The sequence below is a fragment of the Glycine soja genome, chromosome 8, assembly GCF_004193775.1.
Source record: "Glycine soja cultivar W05 chromosome 8, ASM419377v2, whole genome shotgun sequence".
NCBI classification, from domain to species: Eukaryota; Viridiplantae; Streptophyta; class Magnoliopsida; order Fabales; family Fabaceae; genus Glycine; species Glycine soja.
This window is the reverse complement of record NC_041009.1, coordinates 34,545,800-34,571,917: the sequence shown is the minus strand read 5'-3', so window position 1 is coordinate 34,571,917 and position 26,118 is coordinate 34,545,800. Positions and strand designations below refer to the sequence as shown.

Below are 26,118 nucleotides of genomic sequence, written 5' to 3'. Positions count from 1 at the left end.
CTGGCTCGCCTTGGCGAGCTGAGCTCGCCTGGGCGAGCTGGGCAGCAACCACCTCCCCTATTTTGCTATAAATAGGGGAGGAAGTGAAGAAGAAAAGGGTTCAGCCCCTTTGACACTTCTCTCTCTTTCGAATTTGCTTGGAAAAATTGTTTCCGTGAAGAAAATCTAAGCCGAGGCGCTTCCGAAACATTTCCGTAACGTTTTCCGTGAGGAATTTCGCAAAGGTTTCAACCGTTCTTCGACGTTCTTCATTCGTTCTTCATCGTTCTTCGATCTTCAACGGGTAAGTACCTCGAACCAAGCTTTTCGATTCATTCTATGTACCCGTAGTGGTCCACATTGTGTTTTGTGTATTTCTATTCTTGTTTCATTTACTTTTTTATACCCCCTGTTGACGTGCTTAAGCCATTTTACTTAAGTCATTTCTCGCTTAACTTAAAAATAAAATAAATTTCCACCGAACGTTTGAATTGTATTATCCGTTAACTTCGGTTAAAATAAATTCCGACCGTTAGGTCGTGCCGTAACCACGTTGGAAATCAAAAAAGAGGTAAAAAATAATATAATAATCAAAAACATCTTTTAGCAAAATAAAGCGGAAAATCAATCGGACGTTTTCTCTTTGGGATTTCTCATTCTTAATCGAATTGATTAATAACTAAAGTGAAACTAAGGCTAAAATCAACTCACCTAGTCAAGCTCATCCACAAAAATAGGCTTTTGAAGTTTGTCATTTCAATTTCTCACTAAGTAAAATGGATCATTTTTAAGGTCCAACGCCTTAAAATGATCACCACTTAAGTAAAAAAGAATCACTTGATAAGAAAGAACTACGTAGGTCTGATTTCCTCATCGCAAATTGAGGAATACGTAGGAGCAAAGGGAAACACCCTTGTCGACCACAAAAAAGATAAAAAGGGTATAAAGGATATAAGGACATAAAAGGGAACGTAAAAATCAAAGTCATGTTTGCACATTCGATTAAAGGTTGTCGTCCCTTGTGACGGACGTGTGGGGTGCTAATACCTTCCCCGCGCGTAAATACAACTCCCGAACCTTTCACTTAAAAGTTCGTAGATCGCGTCTTTTCCGGTTTTTCCGACGTTTTCCTCAAATAAACGTTGGTGGCGACTCCGCGCGTATTCCTTTCGTGGAACACGCATCCCGCGAGTCTCGCGTTGCCCTCCCGCCGAAGGGTAGGTTGCGACAGTTGGCGACTCCACTGGGGACTTTTTTTTAGAGAGTTAGGCCTTTTAATTTTGTGCAATGTTTTACCGTGACTTACCCCTTTGTTGGTTTCCTTTCATTATGTTCTTGTGTATATAAACTCTTTGTTGCTTTTAGTGCGTTTTAAAATGTATGCATGAAGTAAATATTTTGGTTTTATGTTTGTGTACAACATTGCATGTTCCTCTTTGAATTTTGGGTTATGTACAGGTAATGGGTAATTGTTTTTGAAATAGGAGTTTCTTGGCATTTTGTGAATTGAAACCCTTATTTTTCTCTACATGTCAAGTTAGTTTTGAAGGTTCGAATTGAAAGTGATAGATTTACTCTTGGTGAGAATTTGAGCCATCATCATCTATTTTATTCGGTGTATTTTGCCCCATTGATTGCTTGCACAATAGCCTTGGCTTGACTCTTGTTGATACTTCTTGCTTCACATGCATGTTGGGAGATGATTTAGGCATTTTGTTCGTATAAGCCTCTAGCCAAATGAGCCTACCTTGAATTAATTCCTTTGATAGCCCCTTTGAGCCTATGTTCCCCTTTCTTTGTTTTGAAGCTCATTACAAGCCTTAAGTGAAAAAAACCATGATTTCACCCTACCCTTAAGGAATTTTGGAGCTTTGGAATTGTTTTGGGAATAAGTGTGAGGGGGGGTATGTTTCATTGGGTGATATGTTTTTGTTGGCCATGCTTGATGATGTATTTTGGTCATGCTTGATGTGTGTGTGTGTGTGTGTGTGTATATATATATATATATATATTGCTTAATTGTTGCTTTATTTTTCAAATGCTTTCAATTGCTACTGTTCATGTTCAAAAGAAAAATTCAAAAAAAAAGAAATAAAAAAAACAAAAAGAAAACAAAAAGAAAAAAAAAAGAATAGAAAAAGCATGAAGTTGAATAAATGAGGTCTTGGTTTGAAGACTTGGATTGGTTTAAGGACTTGGTTGATTTTGTTTTGGGTTTACTTTTTAATTTTGATTTTGGGGTTTACTATTTTTTCTTATTTCCCACTTATTCCCCATTGCTCCTCTATTCCTTTGGGTTTTAGCTACTATTCCATACTTTCATCTACCTTGTCCTTGGCCCCATTACAACCTTAAAAGACCTTTTGATCCTCATGTGCATGTGTTTGTGATGTGGTTGTCAATTTTAGAGTCTTGCCAAGTCTATGTGGTGTCTGTTTTCATGGGTGCTCTGAGAGTAAACAGTAGCCTAGACACTTGAGAGATGGAGTGCATATCTTGTGAGGCTTTATCACTTTTCATTATTGAGCTGATTTACTATCTTGCCATGTTTGAGATGCTTGGATGATTTTCATGATGGCCTTGATTCTTTAACTCTTTACGTGTTGAATGTTGCCCATTCTTTTCATTCCTTGAGATTGAGATTCATTGAGAAATATGTAATTGTTGTTATGTTTGTTTGTTTCTCTTTAATGTCTCTGGATTTGTCCCTTGCTTTGTTTTTTCTTTTATTTTGCCCAAGAGTGCAAAAGGCTAAGTGTGAGGGGATTTGATGTGTCATCATTTTGTCATATTTCTTAATCCTTTTTGTCACCAGTTTAATTACTGATTAGCCTTAATTGTCAAATTAATTATGCAGTTTTATCATTTGGGCCTACTGGATTAATGTTTTTAATTTAATTTCAGGAGAATTATAAGCAATTGGGCTTGAATCCATAATTGGGCTTGGACTTGGAGAGAGTAGACTATTTTATTCTACCAAATCTTATCTTATCTAGATTTTATCTCATTTATATATTATTTAGATTTGATCTCATCTAGATATTATTTCATTTAGATCTTATCTTATCTAGATTTGATCTCATCTAGATATTATTTCATCTAGATCTTATCTTATCTTATCTTATCTAGATTTGATTTCATCTAGATCTTATCTTATCTTATCTTATCTAGATTTTATTTTATTTATGGGCTTGGATTTAAAATAGATTTGCAAGCTTTCGGGTTGAAAACTATATAACAGCACCAAGGTTCTAATTTAAGCTCTCTCTCCTCTCTCCTCTCTCTCTTTCCTCTCTCGCTTTTTCGTTTTAGTTTTAGAGTACTACTCTCAATTCGTTTTAGTTTCTTTTTCGTTTTGGAAGAATAATTCTAATTTTCTTCGTTTTCTATTGATTAATGGAAGGCTAAGTCTCCAGCGTTGTTTTCTCTTGAGAATCAAGCACAGCTCTCTTTGAGGTTCTATTATTACTATTAAATTGTGATCAGTTTCTCTTCTTCACCAATTATTCTGTATTTGTTGCTATTAATCCATGCATGCTTAGTGCTTGATTAATTGTCTATGCACTTAATTTACGTTCACGCTTAATGATCGTTCATAATTAATTGGTGTATGTGTTGCTTAATCACATAATGAATGCTTTATGTTAAATTTCACTTAGTAATTTAATTTAGGGTTGGATTAAGTGGTTGAACTGATAAAGGAAAAATTCTCGTAGCCTAGGATAAGAGACTTGCTTATGAATCAAGGGGAAATGTGTTTTAATTATGGTATTTTCTAATTAAAATTTGCTCGCTATTTAATTTACAAAAACAAACAACCCCCCCCCCCCCAATTCGTTACTGTTTTATTACTATCTGTTATGAACGTTTGGTTGATCATTGCTGGTTGGGAGACGACCTAGGATCACTTCCTAGATACTGCATTTTTAATGTTTATTTGATTCGGGTACGACCTCGATGAAAGACCATTAGACAAGATACCATTCCCAACACATTCAAAATTATAAAATAACTCAAATGATGTGCCTTTAAAATTAAAGGAATATCCCAAAGGTACGAATCTAGAAACAAAAATCAAGTTTCAAGAAAAACTTGGTACATAAAAGGTCCTTTCTAATTTCAAAAATAAAGTCACTACTTAAAATTAAAATGCAATTTCCAATAGCCTCCACAGGTGAGCCTAGCTTGTTGCCTGATAAAATTAAAGGAATATCCCAAAGGTACGAATCTAGAAACAAAAATCAAGTTTCAAGAAAAACTTGGTACATAAAAGGTCCTTTCTAATTTCAAAAATAAAGTCACTACTTAAAATTAAAATGCAATTTCCAATAGCCTCCACAGGTGAGCCTAGCTTGTTGCCTGATAAAATGCTTTGCTCACTTCCCACTAGGTTCCTTAGATTTTGCATACCCAGTAAAGAATTTGCAATATGGATAGTAGATCCAGAATCAATCCACTGGGTGTTAATATTAACACTAGCCATATTAGATTCATAACATACTAATGAGATTGATTTACCTTTTTTCTTAAGCCATTTCTAGAATCTGGGGCAATTCTTCATGTGCCCCTTCTTCTTGCAAAAGAAACATGTTGCCACCTTCTTAATATCAGCTTGAGGTGGTATTTTACCATTCCTCCTCTGATTAGCTTGAGACTTAGTTGCTTTATTCTTCCCACAAGCAGTTGTCAGCGATGCACTCTCACCCATCTCCATTACAAGCCTTTCTTCTTCCTGAACACACATGGTCATTAATTCATTGATAAACAATTTGTCCTTATGTTTGTTGTAGGAAATCTTAAACGACCCATATTCCTGTGGAAGGGTGTTCAAAATGAAGTGCATCAGGAAGGACTCATACATATCAACCTCCAGTTTCTTAAGTTGAGCTGAAATATCTCACATTTGCATTATGTACTCATGCACACCTTTCATACTGGTGAGCCAGAGAGAGGAGAACTTCATGATCAAGGTGTTTGCTAAAGCCTTATCTGAAGTGATGAACTGGTCATTAATGGCCTTAAGCAAGTCTCGAACCTTTTCATGCTGGTTGACAAAACCACGTATCTCGATCGAGATTTTGGTCTTAATGAACATCACGCTGAGCCAATTGGATTGCTCCCACCACTCATATAGCGCAACATCAATTGATCTACTTTCATCAGTGATTGCAGGTGGTTCGTCTTTCCTTATAACATAGTACATGTCCATCCACCCTAACTGCAGAAGAATTCTCTTCCATATCTTATAGTTATTTCCTTTAAATTCGGGAGCATCACATTGAATATAAAAAAACTAACAATTTGAGAAGCTACAAAATCCAAAGACTTGTGTCAAAATTTGAGGTAGATTAATCTTAATTGTATTTTTTATCAATGTAAACATACTAGAAAATTGAATCTTGTGACATAAAAATTATCTGTGGGCTAAATTTTTAATTCAATAAGAAATAATTAAACCTTATGATAGAATAATCAAATTACAAACTTCAATTCATGCTTTACGGGTACAACATGAAAATAATTTAATTTTCTATTGCAAATATTTATTTTATGATAAAATTGACAAATTATAGATACCTCATGATTCCAGTGGGTAAACCTTGAAAAATAATGTCATTTTATCTCAATTAATTATACAAATATAATAAAAATTCATGTGGGATAAAATTTATTATATAAAGTATAATTAATCACAATATTATGTTTAATTCCTTATATGATCTTTAAAAAACTTAAATATATAATTTTAATCAAATTATAAATGTTGTGGCTAATCCATAATTAATCAAAATTATAAAGATCACTTAGACATAAAACTTAATCATATGAGAAAAAATCATATTATGCATTTCAAGATCAAGATATAATATAATGATGAATAAAATTCTCATATATAATAATTTCATAATTGAAACATAATATTGTGCATTTGATTTCATATATATATATATATATATATATATATATATATATATATATATATATATATATATATATATATATATATATATATATCTTTTAAGTCATAGGTTTGAAGCCCAGCTAGTGCAAAAATGATGTATTTTTTTGGTTTTTTTTCACTATTCATCATCTTCAACCTCTAGCGGGTCAAATTCGATCCAAATACAGACTCGGTCGGTTCTTACTCATTTGGGCACCTTTTTACACTATTCAAAAGCCAAAAACAAGGAAATCAATCAAAATAAAGATTTCCAATCTTATTTTTAACAAACAAGGCTCTAAATACCATAAACGAAATTAAATAAGAAAATCACTAAAACGAACAAGGTAAAGGAAATTGAGGCTTTGATACCAAATGTTAGATTAAAATTTTTAACTTGTGATGTTACAGACTACAAAACAAACACAAGTCATTAACAAAATGCGGAAAAACAAAAAATCAAAATGTACTTCCAGCCATTATCGTGAAAGAGCTGTCTTGTTTTGATTATTTCAAGCTCTCACTCTCTCTTTCTAGTTGATGTATCAAACGAAATTAAAAAAAGTGAGCAAAGACCAAACATATGTGTTATATATAGATATTCTACTATCAAAAATGTATTTAGTAGTCATTACCACTCATTAGTAGTAATTATCACCCATTAGTAGTTATTCAATATTTGACTTTTCAATCCCAAAATTGATGGAGCTTTATTTTCCAAAACTTACATACCAAATTATTACACTTAAAATCCATATCAAACTTATAAAATATAGAAGGAATAACTAATAATAAGTAAACATGAGAATGTCCTGCATTTCGACAATAAAATTTTTCACCCGGACATGCCATTGTACTTGCCCAAAAAAAAATGAAACAAAGAATTATTGAAACAACAAATGATCCAATATGAAAAAAATAAAATAAATCAAATACTATTAATAATTAAACATTGCATAATTAAAATAAAAACCAGGTTCATTGGTGCCATCAACACAATCGCACATATCATCATTCAACTGCGCCTTGGTGAATTTTCCGGATCCATCTTTACACCTTATTACCAAGACTTGTAATAATTGTCATCTGCGAGAAATAGCAACACACATTTCTTCAATTTTGAAACATAAAAAAACCAAAACAATCTCAAAATATAAATGAAATTACAAAAACGATACATAATTGTATTAATTCCTAGACAATGGAGAAATGCTTTTATTTGTTTATAACAAATAACGATAAGCAGTAGAATTATTACAAATATTAGTAAATTGTTAAATGATTTTCTGGCCCAAAAAAATAAAAGAAATATGCAAATCTATTGATATTTTTGCAACTCAGTTAATACCGGAGTGAGTATTAATTTCGATTCCAAATAGAAGTTATATTTGCTACACAAAGAGGAATAAAAGAATCTAAATTTCCATCTGAAGTGATAAACTTAGAATGGTGAATCTCATGACAATTTTAGCAAACGATCAAATAAAAGCTTTTCCAAAAACATCACTCTTTGAAGAGTCAAAAATGGAAAAAGAATTATAATGAATTTAAAAGAGAAGGAGATAAGCTTCGATAATAATGGTTGTTGTTGCCATGAGAGTCACCGGAGCTGAATTTGTGGCCAGAGAAATCATGGAAAATGAGGAAGGATTTGCAACGGTAGGACCGGAGTGGTGAGAGGTGGAGCGGCAACGGAGCTCTGAACGGATCAAGCAGTATAGCTCAAAAATAACTTTGAAAGGAGCGAATGATACAACATTTTTTTTCTTAGAAAAAACATAAAGAAGAAGAAAGAGGCAATTATAAAAGGGAAAAATTTGAAATTCAAATTCAAATTTTTCCTAACTCATACAGCTCATTCAAATAATTCAAATTTGAAATATGAAAAACTCGTCACAAGAGGAAGAGGAAGATGAAGACCAACTCGCGTTTATTATTTTATAGCCAAAAAAATTTGTGGTATTACCACGTTAGCTTGTTGGTTGTTCTTTTATTAATATAGATTTTATCTACATATTAAAAAAATATAAAAATTTATTTTAAAATCAATTTTTTAAAAGATTTAAACAAACTAATCCAAATATTAAATTAAGAACACAGATTACATAATTCCTTCACACTCACTCATATCATAAAAAGATCTAACTAAATAAAATAAGAGACAAACCCTTAGTAGAATGGGTAACCCTTTATTCTCAAACACGAGTAGAAAGGTGATGGATCTATCATCTTCTATCAAAGCACTCTTAATTATTATTATTTTTATTACATTCTTTGGTGCAGAAGCATCTGCGACTGAAGCCACGGCAGTGTCCTCCAGAGAAACCTTCGGTTCGGCAAACAGAGCCACAGTTGGTGTCACTTAAACATGGCCCCTTGAAACGATGGCTCTGAGACTCACAAGTTCTTGCTTCTGCCACCATTGTTGGCCCCATCTCTGCACAATTTTTTGAATAATTTTATTAACAAATCATTAGAAAGAGAAAAAGTAAAATAAATAAAGAAGCTGGCTAAGTATCAAACAAATTTAAATTAATTAAAATAAACTTTACGCATCTTAACTTTAAAAAAAAATCATTTAAATTTGTAAATATTTATAGTTCAACAATTTTTAATTATCATAAAAAAGTCTTCAGTACAGGATTTTGTAACTTGGAAATTAAAATTTTAATTGGTAAGAGAGAAGTCAATTTAACTGAAACTGAACATGGTCGGGTCAAGCTATATAAATATAAATATTAAACACTTGATTAACTAAGATCACAATAAAAGAAACCCAAAAGTGTTTATATTAATTAGCTAGCATCAAGAAAGGCCTACCGGTGGCTATCAGAAGAAGAAGCAAGACAAAAATGGTTGAAACCAAAGGCACTGAGCGAGCCATGTGTGTGAGAGTAAAGTTTCAGGAAAGAATGCACAAGCTTGGGTTGGGTTGGTACAAAATGAAAGTGAAGCTAGTGTGTCTTAAATAGAGCAATAAAAGTATATTAAAGGTTATTAAATAGAGCAATAAAAATATAAACAAATTATCTTTTTTTTTACGTACTTAACATTAAGACATCCTTTGTTTGTTTGTTTTTTAAGAAATCTTTTAAATTCTTTCAAAAAAAGAAAAAAGAAATCTTTTAAATGAAAAATATATTAAAGGTTTACATTTATGACTTCTCTATTAATATTTACTAACTATTCTTAGTTAGTTTTTATATATAGTAACTAAAATATTAAGTGATTCTTTAAATGTTTTTAATGTATTAAATAAATATATTTTTTTTATAGGAATTATTTTTATTTTATTAATTGTAGGGATCATTATAATTTTGAAGATTAAATGATCATTTACTCTTTTTTGTTTATTTATTTCATTAGGATATTGATATTTTTCTTCTTTTTCATGATATATTTATTACTCATCTATTAATATTTAATAACTTGACACATTATTTTTAAATCTTTCCTATAATAAATACAAATATTAATGATTCTTGTATTTCTTTAATGTATTAAATAAATATATTTTTGTTATAACACAATTTTTTCAGTTTATAAATTTTAGGAACTAATTTGACCAATTTTTATAATTTCAAAGACAACTAATTGAATGTTTTTTTAGACAAATATAGTGAAGTGTTTGGATATTATGTTTTAGGTCTTAGATTTAATCCTCATTGTCACCTGTGTTTTTTTTTCTAGTGAAAAGATTGTTGGAGACTCCAATAACCTTTTCTCCTTCTTCATCCGCTACCATTGATCTTCAAGAAGCAAAGGACTTCATTGATGAAGAAGATTCAAGGCCTACAAGCTCTATATGGAGTTACATCATGTGGTATCATGAGCATCTTCATCTTAGTGATGTTCTTTTGCTTCCTCTATCTTTTGTTCGGTCAATTCACTTTAATTTTTTATTCTTCATCTTCTTCTCCATGTATCTCCTTCATTGTCTTGTGGTTTGGTGTTGTTTAGAGAATATTCAAAAAAAAAATAATCCGATTAAATCTTAGATCTACACTTTTCTATGGTTCTGATTTTATAGATCTACCCTTGAATCATGTTTTTGTGCTAATTTTTGGTTCTATCTTCTTTCAGTCATAATCTTCTTATGTTGAACCTTTAGATCTCAATTTTCTTGCAAAATATTGATTAGAAAAGAAAACAAAAAAATCTAAGTGTAAATCTCTTCTTTCATGTTGTCTTAGAGTTATGTTTAGTCATAATAATTGTCACATTATGTTCTAAGTTTGTGTTGAATTTTGATTTTGTTGATTGAATTCTAGATATATTTGTTCATGTATTCTTGCAATTCTTAGTCTGTCATTTGAATTTTGAGTCTAATTCATCCATGTTATTTAGTTCATAACATGTTCTAAATCAATTCCTAGAAGTAGTCTTGTTGTTGAACTGTTTTGCTTTTTTAAGTTTCCTATATGATGCCTATGAAGAAATTGAGTTGTGGTGCTGAGTTGTGGCTAGATTTGTAAATCAAAATAAGTCTTAAGCTCTCTTGAATTGTGTTATTCAAGACAATTGAGCATAAGCAAACACAAATTGTAACTATCCAAGCCTTAAACAACATAAACACTACTCTTTATTTCTAGGCTGAAATTCTGGTTGTTGTCAGTTTTGGCACACTGTGTTCTTAACTCCACCATGGCTTGAATACTTTGAGTTTTGAGATGAAATATTAACTGGATAAAATAGACATCTAGATGAAAACAATGGAAAAAGAATGAACAAAAACGAAAAATAAATGAGCAAGAAAATGTGATAAAGATTAACATCAAAATACACGTCCAGAACAACAACAGAAAATGTGTATGCTTGATTTGCTTGAAAATTGTTCATTATTTTGAGTTGTATTACAAGCTTATTTGAATCTTGAAGTTTTTCATCTTTTAGATGTGTTGCTAAATTGACATAACTAGAATTTTGCTTTGAGTCTTGTTTTTAATTTGTCAATCTAATCTAGTGTCATTCTAGGACTTCCTTTGTGTCCACCTTGGCTTGTGGTGTTGTCCTTTTGCTTTATTTTTCCTTGAATCTCATTGAATTAATGTCATGTTAAATTTCCATTTGTTTCATCTTTCATTTCATCTTTTGGTTTCTTGCTTGTCTTTTTTTTTTGTGTTTAAGTGTTGCCTACAATAAGGATTCAAAGAGGAAATTGGTGCATTGTTTGAAGAAAGATTTTTGAGTCTTGGAGGTTAACCATCCTAGGAGCACCATTGGATTTGAAGCAACCAAAGCCTCACCAAATTTTGAGTGAAACACTTGAAAAAATAGACGAGCATTGAAGATAAATTTGAAAACCTTAATTGTTTTGCTAAATTTGTTGTAATAGAACAATTGAGTGCTGAATTTTTTTTTCTATTGCAATTCCTTGTATTTGGACATTCTTCAAAGGTGTATTGGGAGTCTCCAAGAGACCACCCAAACCTCTATTTTTGTGTAATAGTTGAGTGTAAACCGTGTATACTAAGTGAAGAGCTAGTTAGGACCTCCAAAGGGTCATCCAAGCGTTCACATGGAAATCGTCAAACTTGCTTTAAATTTCTTTTACCTTCCATTGTCAAACTTCCTAGATAGCTTTCTTTTTACCAATTAGTTTTTACCTTATCTTTCGCACCTCTTTTAGTGTTTATTTTGGCTAGTTTCAACCATAGTTTCTTTTACCTTTTATTTTCAAACCCCCAACAAGAAAGAACCATAACTTAGGAACCAACATGAGTCTTCATTTCTCATCTAATGTTAATGGTGAGGGTTACACTCCTAAGGACCCCTTGTATAGGATATTAGATGAGTTGAGATCCCTTAAATTGTGGAAAGAAAAACAAGAGAGAAAAGAAAGGGGAAAAAAAGAATGGAAGAAATAAGTCAAGATGAAAGAGAGAAAATAAGAGAGAAAGAAAGAAGAAAAATAATGAAAGAAATGAAAAGAGAAAAACATGTCTCTTATAGTAGTCATGACTCTTGCAAGAGTTTAAATGAAGAACTTAGCGACTATTATGGAGGGCGGCAGAGGTCACATACTAAACATCACTCCCAAAGAAGAGAAAAGCATAGAAGGTCTCAACAGGTTAACATTAGCCTCCCATATTTCCATGGAAAAGATAATGTTGAGGCATACCTAGATAGGGAAATGAAAGTTGAACAACTCTTTGCTTGCCATCATATTAGTGAAGAGAGAAAAGTTCCATTGGCTACTCTTAGCTTTCAAGGGTATGCCCTCTATTGGTGGATTTCCCTTGTTAGGTAAAGAAGGATTAATGGGGATGCTCCAATAGAGTATTGGAATGATCTTAAGAGTTCCCTTAGGATGAGGAACATTCCTTCCTACTATGAAAGGCAGGTTATGGACAAGCTCCAAATGCTTAGACAAGGGAGTCTGAGTGTTGAAGAATATAGACAACAAATGGAACTACTCCTTTTAGGAGTTGGACTTAGGGAGGAGGAAAAAACAAGCATAGCTAGGTTCCTTAGTGGGCTTAATATGAAAGTGAGGGACAAGGTTGAACTCCTTCCATATAGGGACCTAGATGAGCTAGTCCAACTTTGTATAAGAGTGGAGCAACAACTTAAAAGAAAGTCTTCTTCAAAATCTTATGGCTTTCACTCAAGGAAGGACAAAGCCCAAGGAATTTTGGGGGCTGCACCTTTAAAACCCAAGGAAGATAAGGGTAAGACCATAGAGAAATCCACCCCTAAGACTAGTTCCCAAGAAAGGACTAGCAACATTAAATGTTTTAAATGTCTTGGGACATGTCACATTGTCTCTCAATGCCCCACCAAGAAAACCATGATTATGAGGGGTCAAGGAATTTATAGTAGTCAAGAGGAGACTACTTCTTCCCCTTCCTCTAATGGAAGTGAAGATGAAGTAAGGGGTGAAGAGTCTAGTGAGGAAGTCTACCCCCATGAAGGTGACCTCCTAATGGTTAAAAGACGCCTTGGAGGCCAATCTTGTGATCTATCCCAATGCCAAAGAGGGAACATCTTTCATACAAGATGCAAAATTTTAGATAAAACTTGTTCTCTCGTTGTGGATAATGAAACTTGTTGCAATTGTTGTAGCACAAGATTAGTTTCCACATTGAACCTCACTATCATTCTCCACCCAAAATCTTATAAAATTTAATGGCTCAATGAGCAAGGGGAAATGATAGTTAACCAACAAGTGAAGGTACCTTTCTCCATTGGGACATATAAGGATGAAGTTATTTGTGATATAGTTCCCATGGAGGCAGGGCATATTCTCTTAGGAAGGCCATGACAATTTAATAGGAAGATCATTTTCGATGGCCTAACTAATGACATTATCCTCACCCATCTTGACACTAAATTTGTGTTGCAGCCTCAAACACCTTCATAGGTAGCTAAGGATCAACTTACAATGAAGGACAAGAGGATGAGGAAAAGTTAGAAAAACAAAAGAAAAAAAAGGATAGTAAGGCCTTAGCTCCAAAGGTCAAGGAGAAGGAAAAAGAGGGAGGTTGTTCCTCTAAGAAAACTGTAAAGAAGGAGAGTCATTTTGCAACAAAATGAGATATTAAGAAGGCTCTTATTCTCAAGCAGTCTTTCTACCTTATCCTCTCAAGGGAGACTTCCTTTAGCATTGCCATAATTCCCACACTTGAGACCATTCCCCCAAAGTTCAAAGAACTCTTACAGGAATTTGGTGATGTATTTCCCAAAGAGATACCACATGGGTTACCTCCTCTTAAGGGAATAGAACACCAGTTAGACTTAGTCCTAGGAGCAAGCCTTCCTAATAGGTCAGCTTATAGGACTAATCCTCAAGAGACCAAGGAGATTGAATCCCAAGTTAAGGAATTGTTAAAGAATGGTTGGATCCAAGAGAGCCTAACTCCTTGTGATGTGTCTATGTTATTGGTTCCCAAGAAGGATGGTAAGTGGAGAATGTGTATAGATTGTAGGCCATCAACAACATAACTGTAAAGTATAGGCACCCCATTCCTAGGCTTGATGATATGTTTGAAGAGTTGCATGGTGCAAACATATTTTCCAAAATTGATCTTATAAGTGGTTATCACCAAATAAGGATGAGAGAAGGTGATGAGTGGAAAACCGTTTCCAAGACCAAGTTTGGGTTGTATAAGTGGCTAATGATGCATTTGGGGCTCACTAATGCACCAATCACCTTCATGAGGCTAATGAATCATGTCCTAAGGGAGTTCATAGGTAGGTTTGTAGTTGTTTATTTCGATGATATCTTAGTCTATAGTAAGGACCTAGATGATCACTTAGGACATCTAAGGCAAGTTCTTTTGGTTCTTAGGAAACACATTCTTTTTACTAATATAGATAAATGCACCATTTTTTTCAATAGTGTAGTCTTCTTAGGTTTTGTGGTTAGAAAAAATGGGGTCCATGTGGACCCCGAGAAAATCAAGGCCATCCAAGAGTGGTCCACCCCAAAAAGTGTAGGAGATAATAAGAGCTTTCATGGATTAGCAAGTTTCTATAGAAGGTTTGTTCCTAATTTCTCTACACTTGCTTCGCCACTTAATGAGTTGGTGAAGAAGAATGTGGCATTCACATGGGATGAGAGACAAAAGCAAGCATTTGCTTTGCTCAAAGAAAAACTCACTAAGGTACCCGCTCTAGCTCTCCCTAACTTTTCTAAAACTTTTGAGCTAGAGTGTGATGCCTCTAGTATAGGTGTGGGAGTTGTGTTGTAGCAGGGTGGGCACCCCCTTGCTTAATTTCGTGAGAAACTGCATGGTGCCGCTCTCAACTACCCAACATATGATAAAGAGCTTTATGCCTTAGTTAGAGCCCTCCAAACTTGGGAACATTACCTTGTTTCCAAGGAGTTTGTTATTCATAGTGATCATGAATCACTTAAGTACATTAAAGGGCAATGCAAGTTAAATAGGAGGCGTGGAAAATGGGTAGAGTTCCTAGAGCAATTTCCATATCTTATCAAATACAAAAATGGAAAGACCAATGTGGTTGTAGATGCTCTTTCTAGGAGACACACATTGTTTTCTTTTCTTGGAGCTCAAATTTTAGGATTTGATAACATAAGGGAATTGTATGTTTCTTATGAGTACTTCTCTCTCATTTATGCTATCTGTGGGCACAAGGCCCAAGATGGATTCTACATTGCTAAGGGCTATTTGTTCAAGGAGGGAAGGCTTTCTATACCCCAAGGATTCATTAGAAAGTTGTTGGTCAAAGAGAGCCATGAGGGTGGGCTAATGGGGCATTTTGGAATTGATAAGACTCTTGTCTTCCTCAAGAAAAAATTCTTTTGGCCCCATACCAAAAAAAGATGTTCGTAGGTATTGCACTAGGTGTATAGCTTGTTTACAAGCCAAGTCTAGGGTGATGTCTCATCGACTATACACACCCTTACCCATTCAATCAGTTCCTTAGGTAGATATTAGTATGGACTTTGTCCTTGGGCTTCCTAGGACCCAAAGTTATGTAAACTCTATCTTTGTGGTGGTGGATAGGTTTAGCAAGATGGCACATTTCATACCATGCCACAAGGTAGATGACGCTAGTCACATCTCAAGACTCTTCGTTAGAAAAGTTGTGAGGCTTCATGGTTTGCCTAAGACTATTGTGTCTGATAGAGATGCTAAGTTCCATAGCCATTTTTGGAAAACTTTATGGGCTAAGCTAGGAACTAAGCTTTTTTTCTCCACCACTTGTCACCCACAGACTGATGGGCAGACAGGGATAGTGAGTAGATCTCTATCTACATTGTTAACGGTTCTCCTAAAAGGCAATCACAAGTTTTGGGATGAGTACTTTTCTCATGTGGAGTTTGCCTACAACATGGGGGTTCATAGAACGACTAGGAAATCACCTTTTGAGATTGTCTATGGGTTTAATTCTCTCACACCTTTGGACCTAATTCTCCTTCCACTTGACACTTCTTTTATACATAAAGAATGGGTATCTAGGTCAGAGTTTTGTGAAGAAATTACATGAAAGGGTTAGGAACCAAATAAAGATGTATGTAGCTAAATACAATAAAGGAAGGAAGGAGTTGGTGCTTAATGAAGGGGATTGGGTTTGGCTCTATGTTAGGAAGGATAGATTTCCTACTAAGAGAAAGTCCAAACTTATTCTCAGAAGTGATGGCCTTTTTCAGGTCTTGGAGAGGATCAACAACAATGCTTATAGGCTAGACCTCCCAGAGGAGTATGGAGTTAGTAACACCTTTAACATTACTGATTTGGTTCCTTTTGCATGTTTAACTGATTCAGATGATGAGGGGTATGCAGATTTGAGGAAAAATCCTCTTCAAGAGGAAAGGGTTGATGTTGTCCTCCCAAGGAGAGGACCCATCACCAGAGCAATGGCTAGGAGACTCTAAGAAGATTGGGATAGAGATGCAGGAGAAGGCCCTAGAGTTCTCATGAGCCTTACAGTAGATTTTGGGCTCATGTGCTAAGTATGAGCCCACTTATCTTTGTACATATTAGATTAGGGTTTCATTATTTTTGGGCCTTGTATTTAGGACTCCATAGTGTGGGGAGGGTATCCTAGTAATGTAAGATTTTTCAGCCCTTGTATTTTAGGGCACCTAGACTAGTTTTTGTATTAGGGGTAGTTTTATAATTTTACATGCATTAAGTGCACTATTTGATGTGTGTGTTGGGAGAGAAATTTAATTGAATTGGGAGAAGCCCAATCCAATTAAATTTTGAACCATCCTAAGGGCGAGGTGAGCATTTGCTTGCTACACCCTATTGTCACATTATATAGTCACACTTTGTGTATGTCCTTCATGTTTTACATGCCTCATGACACCTAAGCACACTTAATGGAGAATATTGGATTAGTGGGTTGAACCATAACTAAAATTTACTAATCATAATTAGTGAAATTTTGACTCCAAATTTAGTTCAACAAATTCAAATTCAAGTGAAATTTGTATAGAAACTCAAATTTTCCTCCAATTTTATGTGACACTTAGGCTATAAATGGTTGTCTTGTGTGTGCATTTTTTCAACTATGATCATTTGAGGTATAAATTTCGTGCCATTCTATTGCCATTCACCTTTCCTCATTCTCCATTCTATTGCCATTGATCTTCAAGAATCAAGGAACTCTATTGATGAAGAAGATCCAAGGCCTACAAGCTCTATATGAAACTACATCAAACTCTCTAGAGGTCCCAGCCCATTGAAGATGCCATTTGGGAGCTTGCTTCCTCCATTAGTGACAGGTTTCCTACGTTCAACCTAGAGGACAATGCTAATCTATTAGGGGTAGGTATTGTTAGGAAACAAGACCCAAATGAAAATAATTCGGGTGTTGATAGGTGTACCATCCATATTGCTTGTGCACCCAACAATAAATGGATATTCCAAAAATACCCCTATGTATTTTCTTCTTCCTTTTAAGTTTATTTTTTTACGGTAATGCATTCATTCATTCATTTTCTTAGTTTCTTTTAGTTTTTTCATTGTCGTGAGAGGTGCATTATGTTGCTTCGGTCAAAATGAAAGAGTTACGGAGGTACGTCGATGGTGGTTGTGACGGTGGTTAGTTTGATTGTTAACAGAGGTACATCGGCGTTATTTGTTTTTATTATTTTCTTCATATAATACGGATTCAAGAATCTGTATAAGTTATAATCCGTATAACTCATGGTAATCCTTATGACTTATACAGATCTTGCAATTCGAACAACCAAACAACTCACCCACCAACCAAATAAAGCAAATCAATGACGACAACCACTTGCAACGACGACAATGGCAACGAGTTTAGGGAGACGGTTACATTTTTAAAATTTAAGTAAAGGACATTTTTATCACTTCATATATTATGTTGGGTGCACCTAGAATACCCAAATAAGCCTTTGTTTATTCTCGTAGGCTCAAATGTGGTAAGCATGACACTTGCTTGGTCATATTGGGAAGGAGTAGTGAGGTAATTGCTGAGGTTGTTAGAAAATAGTAGTGTGCCTGAGTTTCTAGGGGAGGGACCTTTCTAATTGTAGGAATTATCCTGGAGGATCATTATTGAAAATTGGGAGCAGAAAGTATTGAAAATTGGGAACAGAAAGTGTTTTCTCTTGCTTAGAAGGAGGGCTTTGGCTCTCGGTCACATCTATCTTCTTTCTTCTCTCTATTTTGTTATTTTCCTTTCCCTGCAGGTATCCCTGATACAAGTCTGTATGAGTATAATGAAAATTTAAATTTATATAATTAAACGATTGAAGGTAAAACGATTTAAATCATATTCCATTTTCAATTCGAATAATTCATTATATTGTTATGTTCAAATTAAAATCAAATTAAATATTATATTAATATTTTTAAATTAATTTAAATAGTTAAGGAATATAATGAAATTTTAAATTTATATAATTAAATGATTGTTAATATAAAAAAAATATTTATCCCGAGCATTTACAGGTGTTAAAACGCTCGTTATAATAGTAAATTAGAGTGTTTCACCACATTATTTTAAAACAACCTATATCGATCACATTATAATGATTAATTTTCGATTTCAGTCGGTTTTCCAATTAAAAGCAAACAGTTAATTACTACCACCATTAACATTTTACTAAACAATTAAGGGAAATCCTTTAAAAATACAATGAAGGGGAAAAGATACAACTAATAACATTTTAATATATTTCCATTAACTTCGTTTAACCCATCATTCGGATTCATATAGTCTATACACAAAAAATGTTTCAATAACCTTTTCTTTGAAATTAAACAACCTCATGAAAAGATGAAAAACGGGATCATATAGATGGGAATCACATATCTGAAGTTCTCAGTCGGCAAATTTAACCCAGTAATGAACCCGAACTCAGTCCCAAGTCACCGAAATCATAGAGTTCGCAAGGCCTGATTCCTGGAAGGTTGAATTACTTTCATAGTCCAGAATTTTAGATGCTCCAGGAATTGCATGTGTTAATCTAAATGGCTTTCTTTCATCTTCCCCTAGTTGAGCAGAAATGAAAGACCACAGCAGCTTCAAGAAAAACAAAGAAAATCAAAACCAGACAAATAACTATGAACATCAAACACAATCAATGTTCATCCCAAAAAGCAAAGTCTTTGGATACTAATTTCCACCCACCACCACTAATACTTGTTTCGAACATTGAAATGAACACGCACCCTTGGTTTGGTAGAGGGAGTTTAGAGTGGGGAGGAGAAATTCAAAAATTAGTGTTGGTCCCACACCTTCTATACACTACTTTAATTCAAATATCTCTCCTATTTCCATCTACTCTATTTCCAGCAGGGTGGTGTAAGAAATTCATGAATTCAGCTGAGTCGATAACACTCTGCTCCAAATTAACAAGAAAATAAAGCAACTTAAACTAGGAAACATAGTTATATTATCATTAGTATAATTATCTCCACAGTTATCCAACGGTCAACAAATAAAATGCCAGTAACACTTCAATAGTATTGTAGTACATAGTCATACTAAAGCAAGAAGGGTGTGCATGGTAAATTTAACAATTAAAATACTGTCACTTTGCCAGAGACCCAGTATCACATACACATCCACAACAATCACCATTTCAAAATAATGTTGCATGATCAAGACACGCAGATATAGAATCATATCAAGCATTTTGTTGAAGAGGGTAAAGAAGGTACAGCATACAGAAATCATACCTAAATTGGCAGCAAATCAACCATAAGATCAATGAGAACATACGGTTGAATGAATTCCTACAGGTATACAAGGGCAACATTTGTTACCTGAATTGGATCAGTGCGTAAGAAGTTACGCTGAATCCGGTGTCCATCTGGAAGACGAACACCAACCCTGCATAGGAGATTTCTTTCAACCTTGGGTTCTTCAGGCAGGGCTGGATATATGGGTCTCTTAGCCAAGGTTGTTTGTTGTCCATAGACTGCAACGTCTGTATCTATATTGTCTCTTCCAGTCATAACAGTTGATTCTTTCATGCTCTCCATAGAAGCAGCTAGAGCTCTTTGAACTTCCTCATCCTCCTCTTTATTCTCATCTGATTCTACCAAGGCTGTGACAAAAAAAAAAAAAATCATGATGATGACAATTCGAAAAAGATGGTTTTTATCATTAAAAAACATGATGTGGACTGTGGACCACTAATTAGGATTCTTTTTTTGGGATCACCATAACATTGGTGCGAAGTATACACCAATTTTTCCGATGACTAATCTCCCTAGGAAAACCTAACTTATCAACTTTAGTAGAGTCTCCCCTTCCAAACACATTTTTCCTATCCACAAGACTCAAACCAGAGACCTTGGTTAAAGAATCCAAGCTTAGTTCCACTCAAACCAATGACATGTTAATAACACTAATAAAGATTATCATATCTCTATTTAAATCTTGATTTATTTTAATTTATTTATTTTGTTTTTTTTCTTTTCCTATCTTAATAAGATCTATATCCCTGATTTCAGATCATAACAATTATTCAAGACAACATAACGATTTTGGCCACTATTTTCCACGATTTTGGCTGCAAAAAAGAGCTGCTCTAGCCGTGTAACAGCCAGGTGAGATGCAATTGCCCTTGGTGCGACAGGGTACCATGACATGATGCCCTGACACAATAGCGCCACTACTGCACGCAACTGACTACTTTGATTGTAATATTATGAATGAGAAATAACCTCCGAAATTTTGTTTTAGCCTAGGAGGGACTCTGCCAAGGGCAAGTTTGCTTCTTGCTTTCACCATAGATGGAAAGAAGGATCACTCTGACTCAATCCTATGTGAAGGGTCATAACAAAATGATGGATATAGATTTGTCAGTAAGTAAAAGCAAGACTTTTAACACGACAAATAAAAAAGTGTCCAGAAGTGGATTAAGGGAGGTGGGTAAGGTCCATCCAATATATGGAGTGTTGATCAGTATAAGAGTATACTTTACTTCTTGTGTTTTTTACTCTTTCTGTTGTATTCTAGATCCTCACTATGGTTAGTAGTGAGTTCTCTTTCTTTTGTATGTTAACTAACTCAGGTTTGTTAGAGTTAGTTGACAGTTAACATAACTGTCTATATAAAGTCTTTTAACAACTTTTTCAGTTGGGCTAAATAATACAAGATTTCTCAATCTCAGTTTTCTCTTCTCTCTCCTTTTCTCTCAACTCCATTATGGTATTCAGAGCATAGGTCGAAACCTAGCCTTCATTCATGGCTTCCACTTCTCCTCCTCCCTCTGTTTTCATTGAAAGTTACATCTTTAGAGATATAAAATCTACCATCAGCAGCAAGACGAGAATATCCTAAAGGTTCAGTCAACAATTACAAAGCCAGGCTTGTTGCCAAGGGCTTCCAACCAGAAGTTAGGCTTTGATTACAAGGAGACCTTTTCCCCTATAATAAAGCCAGTAATTATCACACTTGTACTCTCTCTTGCCATTTCTAACAACTGGCCCCTTCAGCAACTAGATGTCAACAATGCCTTCCTCAATGGCATTCTTGAAGAGGAGGTACACATGTCCCAACCCCCTGGATCCTGTGTCTTCTAACAAGAATCAAGTGTGCAGATTACACAAAGCTATTTATGGTCTAAAGCAGGCACCTAGGGCCTGGTTTGACAAACTTAAAGCTACTCTTCTCAGCTTCAATTTTTCTTCCAGAAAGTGTGATCCATCACTCTTTGTTTTTTCAGAAAATGCTTCTGTTGTCTATATATTAGTGTATGTAGATGCCATTATCATCACTGGAAACAACAAAACTCATTCACTCACTTGGGGCTCAACTCAATTCTTTCTTAAAGACTTGGTGATTTAGATTATTTTTGGGGAATAGAAGTGCAAAGGCAACCAGATGGATCCCTCATTCTGACTCAATCAAAATACATCACAGATCTCTTGGTCGAGACTAAAACGGATGAGTCCATTCCTATCTCTTGTCCTATGGCTGGAGGTTGCAAGTTAACCAAGATTTCTCTGATCCTACCTTATAAAAGTCCAATAGTTGGGGCTTTGCAGTATGCTACTATTACAAGACTGGAGATTTGTTTCTCTGTTAACAAGGCCTACCAGTTCATGTCCAAGCCTTCTAAACAGCACTGCTAGCTGTAAAGTGTATTCCAAGGTACCTCAAGGGTACTATCTCTTGGGGTTTATATTTTCAGGCAGATTCTCTCAAACACCCCTTTCCTCTTCATGCTTACTGTGATGCTGACTGGGCCTCTGATCCTGACGATAGGAGGTCCACCTCTGGTGCTGCTATTTTTCTTGGACCCAATCTCATTTCTTGGCGGTCCAAGAAACAGTCTGTGATGGCTAGATCCAGCGCAGAGGCAGAATACAGATGCATGGCTCTTATTGCAGCAAAGGTCACTTGGATTCAATCCTTGCTGTCTGAACTTCAAGTTGCTCATGCTACACCTCTCATTCTCTGACAACACCAGCACTGTCTCATTAGCTCACAATCCTGTTTTACTCTCTAGAACCAAGCATATGGAGCTGGATTTGTTTTTTGCCCGAGAGAAAATTTTGAACAAGAAGCTTGATGTTGCTCATGTTCCTGCTATGGATCAAATTGCAGATGTTCTGACCAAAGCTTTGTCTCCCTCTTCCTTTCTTTCTTTTAGGCCCAAACTCAAAGTGGTTGAAAGACTTCTTCCCACCCCTCTTGAGCTTGCAGGGGAGTACAAAAGTATACTTTACTCCTTGTGCTTTTTACTCTTTCTGTTGTATTCTAGATCCTCACTATGGTTTTTGTTTTTTTTTGCACAGCAAAAATCAATATATTATATATGGAATTCAGTACTAGGTGTACTGAAATTACAAAGATAAAAAACAAGACAAATTCAGTCTGCAACCCAATAGGGGAGACCGAAAACAGCCCACAAAAAATACAAACCCATCCCCTCTAAGAAAGAACATCCTTTAGATTGGATGACCAGAAATTAAAGTGCATTTGGAAGTCCTTCTCCACACATTTTATCCAGGACCAGGTGTGGAACAAGGCATCATCCATGACCTTTTCAGGAGAGAACTGCTGGTTCTTGAAGATCTTGGCATTTCTATGGTACCAAATGGAGAAGGACAGGGCTAGCCACAGAAATTCCCATGCTTTGTTGGTACTATCTTTGCTATTCCATTGGGTGAATTGTAGAAAATGATTCTTTGGATCTATGGAATAGGGACCCACTCTATTAACCCATCTCATTGTCTCCCACCAAAGACTCCTAGTCTTTTCACAGTTGAACATAAGATGATAAATCGTTTCTTCTTCATGATCACATAAAGGACAAATATAAGAAGGCAGTGTGACCTGTCTCTTTCTAAGATTGTCCCTAGTAGGAAGTCTATTCTTGAAAAGTCTCCAAGAAAAAGCCCTCACTTTTGGGGAATTTTCAAATTCCACATAATGTTAAAAACATTGTCTTCCCTGTCACTATGATGAGCCTCCTGCAGCACTTTGTAGGCAGATTTTGTTGTAAAAACTCCATTAGTGTCGGGCTTCCACCAAAGGAGATCTCTGCTGGTTTGGTGAATGTGAGCAGAGTCGATCTCAGCTAGGAAATCAGCTGAAATCAGCTGCCAACTGAATTTCATGATCAAAAAAATCCCTTCTCCATGATAGCTTCCATTCCCACCTACCCTCCACAAAATCTCCCATAGAATTAATTGATGAATTCTGCTGTTTACTTATTAAATAAAGCTGGGGGTATTTTCCTTGGAGATTACAATTGTCCTCCATCCAATTATCCTTCCAGAAACTGATGCTGGACCCCCTACCCACTCTCCAACTTAAATTATCAGTTAAGCATTCATTGTGTTGCTGCTGAAAGATACTCTTCAAATCCTGCCACCATTGGGAAGTGAAATTCCTCCTACCACCAGAAATCAGCTCCTTCCACCCACCATACTTAGAGATTAAAATTCTAGACCAAGGTTGGTCTCGATTGTTAGCCAGCTGCCACCCCCATTTGCCAAGTAAAGCCGCATTAAATAAGGATAAGTCTTTAATCCCTAGACCCCCTTTGTTCTTAGGAAGACAGACTTTGTCCCACTTCACCCAAGGAATCTTGCTGGCCTCTTGGTGACCTCCCCACAAGATCCTCACTATGGTAAGTAGTGAGTTCTCTTTCTGTTGTATGTTAACTAACTCAAGTTTGTTAGAGTTAGTTGACAGTTAGCATAACTGTCTATATAAACAGCCTTGTAACAACTTTTTCAGTTGGGTTGAATAATACAAGATTTCTCAATCTCAGTTTTCTCTTCTCTCTCGTTTTCTCTCAACTCCATTAATCAGAAAAAGTAAACAAGTAAATATAACAATAAAGACACATTAAAGATCAAGACATCTAACATTGAACAAAGTACTGGAATATAGATAGATACTAGCAACATACCTTTAGATTTTGGTGGGCTAGAACTTCCTCTAGGACGCTTGTGAGACAAGGTAATATGATGGTCCTTAGGCCCTGCATCAAGGAATGCTAGTAGACCCTAAAGTAAAGCACAAGACTCTTCAAATCAGTAAGTAATGTAAAACAACCAAGTTCAGGATTTACATATGAATAATGTTTCAATTCCCCAAGAAAAAAGTATCCATCATAGTAAGTTAAAAAATTGTATTGCATACTTCCAATAAGCTTTCAGGTTGAACCATTCCAATCCAAGAGCGCATCTTTTGGCCAGTGATGGGATCAATAACAAGTACGACAGGAATTGAATCCAGTCTGTAATAAGTGCAAACTTTTCTGCCTTCAGTTGTATCATCATATACCTATACGCAAAAAAAGTAAATGACAACAGAAAATTACATATAATACAAAAATATACTATAAATGAACATGTTTAATATCAGCAACAAATACTTATGAAAATATCACAATAAAACCCAAGTGCAGCACCTACTAAAGCATTCAAAATGCTGAGGAATTAGAATAGCTGCCATGGCAAAAGCCATTGTCATTTACCACTTAAAGCAATATTTATGCAAGCCAAATTGCCAAGACTCAAACCTCCCTTCTTAAACCTACAACAGCATACACTACTGTTAAAGTATTATATTGTGCAAACAGTTGTATGTAGACAGCTGGTGTAGGTGTAGACAGCTGTATTTTGTACTAGTTGTATCTTTGTAAAAGTTTTTTTTTTGGAAGGCAGAAAATATAGTATATTATTAATCAGAGCTATAACAGCACCAGAGGTACTGCTGCAGACAATACATAAGTGCCATACATGTATTACACTATTACACTACCCTCCAGTACAAGATAGGAAAAACAACATTGACCCCACCACATATGCTAGATATGTGTAATCCAATTTAGCCAAAGTATTCCACAAGGTTGGAAGACCAGTGATTGAAAGAAGAACAGAACTTTTTATCTCTGGTCTTTAACCATGACCATAATAGGAATAAGGCATCTTCCATTACTTTGGATGTATCAAATCGATTGCCTTGGAATAACAGTAAATTCCTATGCTGCCAAATTGAGCTAGTTAGTGCAATCCACCATCCACACCATCGATTATGATTCTTCCCATCACCGAAGCCATCACAGAATTGAGCAAAGTGAGATGCTGGGGAAGCTGCAAGTGGTCCCACCATCCGAGTCTTGACTGGTTTAGAAAAGGTTGTTTTTAGTGTGGATTCTGAAGAGCCTAAGTAGGAGTAGGTTCCCTAGTCTGAACCTGTCTTTTCTTCTTTCTTATTGTACTCTTTCTGTTTTATATAAATATATACAAGCAGTGGCTGAGAAAGTGAACTCAGCACTTCTCTAATACAATGTGTATCTCAAACCCTTCAACAATGTAGCCCTTAATTTTTAACATGGTATCAGAGCAAGTACAATCCCGTTCTGACTGTTTCCGGCGTTGCCACCGTCCGCCGCCATCTCCGGCCGCCGCCGCCGTCTTTTCTTCCGGCAAACCCAGGTTAGGTGCGCCTTGAAGAGCGCGATCCATCCCTAGAAGTCGCGTGTCCTGAATCTCAGCCACGCGCCGCCTCCGGTACGTGCAGTCCACGCGCCGCCCTCCAAAAGCTCGCCGGACCAGTTCCAAAAGTCTCGCCATCTCCCTCTGGGCACGTTTCAGCCCCTGTTTCAATCTCAACTGTTCCAGCTCTTGCGTCCCTTTCTTCTTCTCCGTTACACACACACGCACACACGCGCACACGCGCACACACACACTCAACCACGCGCCGCCTCCGGTACGTGCACGCGCACACACACACACGCGCACACGCGCACACACACACTCAACCACGTGCCG

General features: G+C 35.5%; 2 protein-coding genes and 1 long non-coding RNA gene across 3 annotated transcripts in view; all 3 read right to left on the bottom strand.

The window, feature by feature from the left end:
• Positions 1-6,718: 6,718 nt before the first annotated feature.
• On the bottom strand, positions 6,719-7,704 carry LOC114422147. Its single transcript, XR_003668631.1, has 2 exons — positions 7,525-7,704; positions 6,719-7,006 (listed from the first exon to the last, which is right to left on the bottom strand). It is a non-coding gene; the product is annotated as an uncharacterized LOC114422147 (long non-coding RNA).
• Positions 7,705-7,981: 277 nt separating this feature from the next.
• On the bottom strand, positions 7,982-8,878 carry LOC114420878 (defensin Ec-AMP-D1-like). Its single transcript, XM_028386595.1, has 2 exons — positions 8,741-8,878; positions 7,982-8,357 (listed from the first exon to the last, which is right to left on the bottom strand). The coding sequence occupies exons 1-2, from the start codon at positions 8,802-8,804 to the stop codon at positions 8,167-8,169; spliced, it is 255 nt and encodes an 84-aa protein (XP_028242396.1). The 5' UTR covers positions 8,805-8,878; the 3' UTR covers positions 7,982-8,166.
• Positions 8,879-18,518: 9,640 nt separating this feature from the next.
• Positions 18,519-26,118, bottom strand: part of LOC114422970 (plant UBX domain-containing protein 7-like) — a 30,109-nt gene continuing 22,509 nt past the window's right edge. Inside the window, exons 7-10 of the mRNA XM_028389545.1 lie at positions 24,482-24,625; positions 24,249-24,345; positions 19,639-19,922; positions 18,519-18,892 (exon numbers count right to left, since the gene is read on the bottom strand). Coding sequence (XP_028245346.1) covers positions 18,728-18,892; positions 19,639-19,922; positions 24,249-24,345; positions 24,482-24,625 — 690 coding nt within the window. The 3' untranslated portion in view covers positions 18,519-18,727. The remainder of the gene's footprint in view (positions 18,893-19,638; positions 19,923-24,248; positions 24,346-24,481; positions 24,626-26,118) is intronic.